The 9945-nt window shown below is 39.3% G+C and overlaps 1 protein-coding gene across 1 annotated transcript in view; it reads right to left on the bottom strand.

Moving 5' to 3' along the window:
• The window catches only part of LAMA2 (laminin subunit alpha 2), a 656337-nt gene that overhangs the window by 130763 nt on the left and 515629 nt on the right, over nt 1–9945 (bottom strand). The window contains exons 30-31 of the mRNA XM_058435730.1: nt 8867–9029; nt 7236–7446 (exon numbers count right to left, since the gene is read on the bottom strand). Coding sequence (XP_058291713.1) covers nt 7236–7446; nt 8867–9029 — 374 coding nt within the window. The remainder of the gene's footprint in view (nt 1–7235; nt 7447–8866; nt 9030–9945) is intronic.

Genomic DNA, 9945 nt, shown 5'->3' with positions numbered 1-9945 from the left:
TCTTGGAGTTGCCCTTCTCGAGGAGTATCTTTGTGGCGTTCTCTGTATTTCCTGAATCTGAATGCTGGCCTGCCTTGCTAGATTGGGGAAGTTCTCCTGGATAATATCTTGCAGAGTGTTTTCCAACTTGGTTCCATTCTCCCCATCATTTTCAGGTACACCAATCAGACGTAGGTTTGGTCTGTTCACATAGTCCCAAATTTCTTGGAGGCTTTGTTCATTTCTTTTTATTCTTTTTTCTCTAAACTTCCCTTCTCTCTTCATTTCATTCATTTCATCTTCCATCAGCGATGCCCTTTCTTCCAGTTGATCGCATCTGCTACTGAGGCTTCTGCAATCTTCTCGTAGTTCTCGAAACTTGGCTTTCAGCTCCATCAGCTCCTTTAAGCCCTTCTCTCCATTGGTTATTCTAGTTATCCATTCTTCTAATTTTTTTTCAAAGTTTTTAACTTCTTTGCTATTGTTTTGAATTTCCTCTCGTAGCTCAGAGTAGTTTGATCGTCTGAAGCCTTCTTCTCTCAACTCATCAAAGTCATCCTCCATCCAGCTTTGTTCCGTTGCTGGTGAGGAATTGCGTTCCTTTGGAGGAGGAGAGGTGCTCTGTTTTTTAGAGTTTCCAGTTTTTTTGCTCTGTTTTTTCCCCATCTTTGTGGTTTTATCTACTTTTTGTCTTTGATGATGGTGATGCACAGATGGGTTTTTGGTGTGGATGTCCTTTCTGTTTGTTAGTTTTCCTTCTACCAGACAGGACCCTCAGCTGCAGGTCTGTTGGAGTTTACTAGAGGTCCACTCCAGACCCTGTTTGGCTGGGTGTCAGCAGCGGTGGCTGCAGAACAGCGGATTTTCGTGAGACCACAAATTCAGCTGTCTGATAGTTCCTCTGAAAGTTTTGTCTCAGGGGAGTACCCGGTTGAATGAGGTGTCAGTCTGTCCCTACTGGGGGGGTGCCTCCCAGTTAGGCTGCTCAGGGGTGAGGGACCCACTTTAGGAGGCAGTCTGTCCGTTCTCAGATCTCCAGCTGCGTGCTGGGAGAACCACTACTCTCTTCAAAGCTGTCAGTCAGACAGGGACATTTAAGTCTGTGGAGGTTCTTGCTGAGTTTTTGTTTGTCTGTGCCCTGCCCCCAGAGGTGGAGGCTACAGAGGCAGGCAGGCCTCCTTGAGCTGTGGTGGGCTCCACCCAGTTCCACCTTCCTGGCTGCTTTGTTTACCTAAGCAAGCCTGGGCAATGGCGGGCACCCCTCCCCCAGCCTGGCTGCAGCCTTGCAGCTTGATCTCAGACTGCTGTGCTAGCAATCAGCGAGACTCCGTGGGCATAGGACCCTCCGAGCCAGGTGCGGGACACAATCTCCTAGTGTGCTGTTTTCCAGGCCCGTTGGAAAAGCGCAGTATTAGGATGGAACTGACCCGATATTCCAGGTGCCGTCTGTTTCCCCTTTCTTTGACTAGGAAAGGGAACTCCCTGACCCCTTGCGCTTCCCGAGTGAGGCAATGCCTCGCCCTGCTTCGGCTCGCGCACAGTGAGCTTCACCGACTGTCCTGCACCCACTGTTAGGCACTCCCTAGTGAGATGAAACCGGTACCTCAAGCAGAAATGCAGAAATCACCCGTCTTCTGTGTCACTGGGGCTGGGAGCTGGAGACCGGAGCTGTTCCTATTCGGCCATCTTGGCTCCGCTCAATAAATATTTTTTAATAAACAAACAAAAATGGGTTAGGCACGGTGGCTCATGCCTGTTATCCCAGCACTTTGGGAGACCGAGGCAGGTGGATCACCTGAGGTGAGGAGTCCGAGACTAGCTTGGTCAACATGGTGAAACCTCGTCTCTACTAAAAATACAAAATTAGCTGGGTGTGGTGGTGCATGCCTGTAATCCCAGCTACTCGGGAGGCTGAGGCAGGAGAATCTCTTGACCCGAGAGGTGGAGGTTAAAGTGAGCCAAGATTGCACCACTGCAGTCCAGGCTGGCTGACAAGACCGAAACTCTGTCTCAAAAAAAAAAAAAAAAAAAAAAAAAAAAAAAAAAAAAAAAAGAAAAGAAAGGAAAAAGAAAATGATGTCCATTCCTGGGACTTGTGCTGGTGACACTTGGCTCATTCAGCTACTCCCATCACTAATTCAGGGGAAGTTTTGATATGTCATTCACTCTTCACAGACAACAAATGTAGGAACAGTCCCAGTGTCCCTGATTACAATGTCCCTGATTACAAGTCATATCTTATCTTCCAAGGTTCTAACATTCTTTTACACAACTGCCAATTTTAGCCCTTAGCTTTTGTATGAACTGACTTAAAGTATAGCATGTACAGAAACACAAGAATCTTTTACAACTTGGCTTGTTTGAATTAATGGATCAAGGTAATTTAAGATGCTGTGCCACTGGAAACAGGGAAAATATTTCCACACGTGTGTTAATTGAAGAGCTATATATATTTTGATTTCAATAAAGTAGTTAGAATCTTTTGTAAAAGCTCTAATTGAGTCACTTTAGGGAGTCAATTGTCATGCAAAGATCAAAATGTGCTTCTTATCATACTCAATCAGAAATGATGATCAAGAGGTTAAAGAATTTTTTTTTTTTTTTTCTGAGACAGAGTCTCACTCTGTCGCCCAGGCTGGAGTGCAGTGGCGCAATCTCAGCTCACTGCAAGCTACGCCTCCCGGGTTCACACCATTCTCCTGCCTCAGCCTCCTGAGTAGCTGGGACTACAGGTGCCTGCCACCACGCCTGGCTAATTTTTTTTTTTTTTTGTATTTTCAGTAGAGACGGGGTTTCACCATGTTAGCCAGGATGGTCTTGATCTCCTGACCTTGTGATCCTCCTGCTTCAGCCTCCCAAAGTGCTGGGATGAGGTTAAAGAAATTTTAGAGGTGTCTTATTTTCCGATTAGATACTGATGGGTTCTAGCTTTGAACCGAGAAAAGATGGAAATTTGGAGCTCACAAATATTGATAAAAGTATAGAGTATTTGGGTTTGTTCTATGGCACTTTGTTTATTCACTAAAAAAAATCTGTTTTGCCTTTGCTAGATACTGTTCTAGGATTGGGGAATGAAGTGAGGAAGAACACATGTTCCTCATGGCTTGTCTGGAGGAGAGATAAAATGAATGAGTAAATTAATGTATAATATATTCTTAAAGAAAGGTTAGATGAGTGCAATAAAAACAGAGAGGCACAGATAGAAAATGATGTAGCATATAAAATACCTAAGATAGGAAACTTAGAGTATTTAAAAAACAGAAAGAAGGCCTATGTATAGGGAGAATTATTCTACAAAAAGTACGGCATAAGTATAATTGCTCATTTATTCTGTTTGGATATGAAGGTTGATTATATTTATACTTTTAACTTGTAATTAATTAGATCTTTATTTATTCCAGAGCTTTGCAAATTGAACACTTTCTTTTTCTTTCTTTCTCTCTCTTTTTTTTTTTGGTGTGTTGGTGTGGTAGATTCTTCAGGAACCTGCAAAAGCTGTCCTCCTGTCTATTCTTGTTTTCTTTTCTTTTCTTTTCTTTTTTTTTTTTTTTGAGACAGGGTCTCACTGTCATCCAGGCTGGAGTGCAGTGGCATGATCACAGCTCACTGCAGGCTCAAACTTCTGGGCTCAAGCAATCCTCCCACCTCAGCCTCCAAGTAGCTGGGACCACAGGCATGCACCACCATGCCCGACTAATTTTTGTGTTTTTCTATAGAGATAGGGTGTCACCATGTTGCTCAGGCTGGCCTGTGTATTCTTTATGTAGCAACTTACTCTTTACTTGATCTGCACTGCCTTCTTTGGCAAGGTTATAAATGGTAGATTTGGGGATAGACTGTTCAATACATATTCTTTTGCTTCACTGAATTATTCGTCTTCTCTTTTCTGCCCATGAGGTCCCCAGTTCCCTTAGCCCTCTCTCCATTGCTGGAAATGCCTTTCCAACTCCATCACCATCTAGTAGGCTGCATTCAAAGCCTTCTATGATCTGGCTCCAAATTCCAGAGCCTTCTCTGCTACAGATTTTTATGTAGCTTTTGAAAGTTTTTCTGCTGTACTGAACACTTCCCAAGATCATCTTACACTTCCAAAGCTCTGGCTGGGGTTCCTGCTGCTCTGTCTTTCTTCCAATTCCTCTCCACTTCTGCTATGGTGCTGTCATTTTTGTGAAACTTTTGCTGAATCTCCCAGCCAATATTATCATACTATTGTGTAGAATGAAAGGTTAACATGTCTGAATTTTTCAGGAGATTGTAAGTTCTTTGAGACCAGGAATCATTTCTATTCAACCTCAGATACCCTGGTTACCAACAGTACCTTGATGTAGTAGGTACCTGACAGACATTTAGATAAACATTATCTCAGCCTACTTTTCTAGCCTAATATCACACTATTTTCCAATAAAAAACCATTTCTTCAGTTTAAGTGAGCCACTCAAATTCCACAACGTTTTATTTTAACCCATGACTGCAATATTTCAATTGCTTCCTATAGCTTTCAGGATAAAAACCAATTCCTTAGCTTAGTCTCACAATGCGATTCTCTTATAACTGAAGGTCTGCACTCTGCCTGTCTTCTCTGTCTTTCTATCCCTTCAGTCGATCACACACAGTCTTCTTTCCAAGCCTATCAAACCACTGAACTTTCCCCCAAAACATCATTTTCTTTCCTCCATGCCTTTGTATATGTTTTTCCCAGTTTCTGGAATGTTCTTCCCTTTCTTCTTCTGTTGGCCCAGTGCTTATCCTTTAGGATCTAGCACAAGTGTCAGGGCCTCTACAAAGCTCTTCCTAAACTCAGGGGTGACTTAGACTCCCTCCTTTGCTTACCCCTGTGATAATTATGGTAGTGTATGGAGTGGTTTGCTTATGTGTACCTCCCACTAAATACAAGTTACTTGAAGTAATCAGAGATGGTGTTTTAGTGTTTATACCAGTGGTTCTCAACCTTGAGGCTGCATCTGAATCACTGGAGGATTTTTAAATCACAGATTTCTGGGTCCAATTCTCAGAGTTTCTGAGTTGATCATTTGGGGATGGGGTCCAAGAATTTGTCTTTTTGACAAGTTTCTAGGTTACACTGAGGCTGCTGCTCTAAGGGGCCTTATCATTGACACAATCAATTTTTGTGTCTAGCACATTTCCTGAATGAATTAGAGGCTTGATAACATTTTTAAAAAGAAAATTACATACCACCTTAAAATAAATTAAAAGTTTTTGAGTTGGGTCTTAATTATATTACCTTCATTGTGGGCACAGTCGTAAGGGAGTTATTTATTTAAAATGCAGCTTATTATTCAATCAAATAGATGTAATGTGTCAGTTCTCCTCGAACCTGTATAGGCATCAGATTAGCCCAGGGAGCGTATTAGAATGTAGACACGGGGCCAAACCCCAGAGCAGCCTACACAGACTCTCTAGGTGGGAGCCCATGAAACCTGTTGGCTTAACAAACACTCCACGTGATTTTCAGCCATTTTGGCAGCAACCAAATTATTTATTTGGTTTAAGCAACCGTAAACATCTATGCCTTATTCATATTGATTCAGTTAGTTTATCTATTTTATCCAGTAACTTTTTAACAAGCCTTTAGTTAAGCGTGGCACATACAAGGAAAATCCAAAAAGGACCACTTAGAATTTCAATACTGACGATACATAAGCCCCAGGTATTTGTAGGGGTGACCAAGAATGATGACTTCTGGTTTTAAACATCACTAAAAGAAATGAATAGCTAAAGGTACTATTGACTGTGCCATATAACTCTTCTTGAAATATTTCTCAAATACTTACTATGCTTTCCACACAGGTAATTTTCATTTCTCAAACTGTTGCCATAAAATAGAGAGGTGCACCTTCGGGTAAGTCACACGGCTGGTGTGTCACCGAGCAGGGCGAATCATGCTGGAGCCTGTGACAGGACAGTGGCCCAGCATCCTGCCTCACAGCAGTATTTCTGGAATACTGCTAGCATGTCAGTAGACTCCAAATTGGTTAGGTGTATCAGTAAAGAAAAAAAGTAAGCCTCTTCAATATTCTACCAGAATGACAAGGCTAAGTCCCAGAAGAGGGACCCGGAAATAAAATATATTAAAAAAATGTAATTCATCCTCTTACTACTTAATACAAAGGAAAATAGAAATGAGTAGATTAAAAAAAAATCCTGGTTCATTGTATTCAATTGTTACTGTCATTCAACAAACATTTCTACATACATACCAGAGGGTGTTGAGTTACTGTTGAAGGTGAAATTATGTGTTAGAAGACGTATAGGTCTGCTACTGTTTTCTGACCTGTTGGAATCAGATACTTTGAAAACATCAAAGGTAAATTTGTCTCTGGGGAGAAAGTTGTTGTTGTTTAAATATTAATATCAAATACAGGGTTCTGCTGTTATATGTGTTGAATTTACTCTTAGGAAAAGTGATTACTATGTTAAGATTAAGAAAGAATTGGAAAAAAAAGAAGAAAAAAAAAATAATGGAGGAATCTGTTTTAGTTCTAGTTCCATCAGCACTCTTAAAAAGATAGAGGCTGCCCATAATTTCTTGAGTTGAGAAGTAACTGTTATGTGTGTGGAAAAGGAGGAGAAAATAACCCAGACCTGATCTATTCATATTAGTTCCTTTTAAAAGATCATTTGCACAGAATACAGTGCATAGAAAAAGGGGAACCAAACTTTTTCCAAGCTCTGGTCTCAATTCATTGAGCTATTTGTCATGTGCTCAGATTGAATTTGAAAGTGTAGGGAACTTCTATGATTTTTGGCAGCAAGATCTCTGAACAAGGTTTGTGAATTAGTTTGGGAAAGCTGCAAAATAATATGATACGAATATTTGAAGATACCCTATATGCTATAGTATAATGCACTCATTGTAGATTTGGGGAACTGATGCTTACGGATGTTAATTGACTTGCCCAATTCATATGTCTAGTTAGTGGCACAGTTGTCATTGAGACTAAGGTCGCCTGACTCCCTGTAAAGAACTTCTTCCACTGTATCACAGTGTTCTTAAATATCTTCAAAAGTTTAATTTATTGAAATTTTATTTGATTCTTTGGGCGATGGTAACTGGTCATTAAAAACAAAACAAAACAAAAGTCATTTCTTGTTCTGTTTCTTAGAAGCCCCCTTTCAGAGTTGTCACTCTTGACTTTTGTAAATGTGCATCAACTTGAATAGTCCAGCCATGTTCAACACTGCCCCCGCAGTCCCCAACCTTCTGAGATTAAGATAAAAGTGCCCCTAAGACTCACCTCCAGTGCAGTCATGTTTTTCTGGTTTACTGCAAATAGGCGATTAGCTTCTCTGATTTTATCTGTGGCTTCTCTCAACAGGTCCCAAGCATCATCAACTTTGTTTTTGTAGTCAGCCAGTTTTTCCCGGAGATCCTTCTCCATTTCTTCATTTTCCCTCCGGGACTCTCCAAACAGCTTCTTCACTTTTTTCAGAAGGGCTTCTGCAGCTCTGCAACCACCCCCAGCCCAATAATAGACAATGAGCTCATGTCACTGCCTTAGGGTTTATTGGTATTAAACCATGTTACAAAGAGATGCTAACATGAAAGGAATGAGAAAATAAGAAAACATGTAAAATAGATTCACTGTGTGCTAAATCAAGTTGAAAACTGGTACCTGAGAACATTTATAATTAATTAAAATAAAAGCCAAACAGATTTTTAAGAAACCTTTTAAATTTGTAAGTAAAATAACATTTTGAATCAGAAGGGGTCTCATGTCATTCTAGGAATCTGACTGATGAAATGAGTTTTAAGATTCACTTCACATACCAAAATCAAACAATCCACTTGTTTCATTGTACTGAGACCTTTTCTCTATTACTTTGAATGTAATGATGAATACTGATATGTTTGCTCAGAAACTGTGAACAGAATTCTAGGTCATTGTCATACTAGTAGACTAGCATAATTTTAATCTATGTTTCTTTTTCTTCCAACTGACTGATCTGGAAGTTTTTTGGATTTAACTTATCTAGTTTTTATAAAGTGATAATTTCCGAGTCATTAAGAAACTCTAAATACTTGAAAGAGAGTAATTCTCAAACTAACATGCCTCATAATCCCCTGAAGGGCTTGTTAATACATGGGTTGCTGGGTCCCATCCCCAAAGTTTCTGATTCAGGAGGTCTGGGATGGGGTCTGACAATCTGTATTTTTAACAAGTTCTGTGGTGTGCTGATATTGCTAGTTTAGTATAAATTATTTAAGTATTAGTAATACTACCACTTTGAAGTTAGCTGACTATGAATGTAGAGATATATCTATTTTATTGAGTGTGTTATCATAAAAGTTCTTTAGCATGAATAAAATCACTATCACTTTTCCCAACCCTCATATTCGCAACTCTTATTTGAAAGTATTAGGTGTTTATTATTTGATGACTTTTCTTTTCAGCATTTCTTAAGATGATAAAATGTATAGGTTGGCCAATACATGAATGGTAAAGTCATAACTTTGTTTATCCAAACGTATTTTTATTAAAACAAAAATCAACTGATAGTCCAAAAGTCCCTAATGCAGGTGATTAACAAAACAAACTCATTTGCCTAATTATAGAAGGAGCAGCACCAGAAAAGATCATTTACTTGATTATATGTAGGCAAGAACATGCTTTTGATTCATTTTGGAACAATGGTAAAGTACAATTAAATAAGTAAATGAATAAATAATAGATGGTAGATAGATAGATAGATAGATAGATAGATAGATAGATAGATAGATAGATAGAGGATAGATAACACAGCAAATATCTCCAGGTTGGAAAAACAAAGCATCTTTTACTTATATGTGCGATAAAAATTTAGAAAACTGTAAATTATCTGGAAATCTCGGTTTGTCAAATGAAAAAATAATAACTCATCTACTCACACCAACTCATCTTCAGCAATTTCCTTTTGTGTCTCTAGATTTTTCCTCCTCAGTTCTTTAATCATCTGGTCAATCTCTTTCTGAAGCCCTTCCAAATTTCTCTCAAAGACCTCGTCTCGAGTTGCTAGGGTTTCATTCAGTTTTATAGCTTTTTCATTTACAGCTGCAGGGGGTAAAACAAATTTTGTAAATTAGTAAACAAAAATGCCACATGAAAATATGGTATTCAGCATCTGCTGGGCACCAGCATCTCCAAATGAAGAGTATTTTGCCGTGAGTGTTCCTGCTGGGAAACACAGAGGCAGTTAAGACAACAATCAGTGACCAACAGGGAAATGTAATATGTTTCTCAATATTATATTCCTTTTGGGGGTTACAGCAATTAAAGCATGGTGTTTCTAACCTCAAAAGAAAGAAAGAATTACAAATAAAGAAGTAGGTCGAAGCATATTCAGGTAAGAGTTTAAAAAAAACAGTGACCTGTAGCATAACACTTGGAGGCTGGAAACACAAGCTCTGCATTGCTGATAAGATAGTCATAGCAGTGGCTATCAGTCAGTTTAAAAATACTAAGTGTGGAAATACACTCAGTGATGAGATCTCTGAAAATGAACCTGCCCTTGTATTTCCACATAGTTCTCCTGTGTTCATTTTTTAAAGGGGTGAAGAAAGAAGCACTGGTCTAGGCTTATAACCCTTCTAGGAGAAGGGTTATAAATTAGGCTTCAACGACACCTTCCAGCAATAGCATCCTTCACAAGGGTCTGTGTTTATTGTACATTAAATGGGGTTTCAAACTGTGCCCCTTGGAATTGTAGGATTCTCCAGGTGCTTCAGGTTTTCTACAAATGATGTCTATTCTGCCAAGAATCTGCTTTATAGGCTGATGTTCTGGGCAGGATTTCATTTGAAAAAAGAATTCTACGTGAAATAAAAGTTTAAAATGGTGAATTGAAACATTTACACAGTTATATTATTAGTTTTAGACTAAAGTTTCCTGGAGTGCGTTCTATAGGACATTTTTTTGGTGAGTTTAAGAGAGATGTTTTCTCAAACTCTTTTGTCAGCTGAATACTTAT

The sequence above is a fragment of the Hylobates moloch genome, unplaced genomic scaffold, assembly GCF_009828535.3.
Source record: "Hylobates moloch isolate HMO894 unplaced genomic scaffold, HMol_V3 SCAFFOLD_2, whole genome shotgun sequence".
Lineage (NCBI taxonomy): Eukaryota > Metazoa > Chordata > Mammalia > Primates > Hylobatidae > Hylobates > Hylobates moloch.
This window is presented reverse-complemented; position numbering and strand designations above follow the sequence as displayed.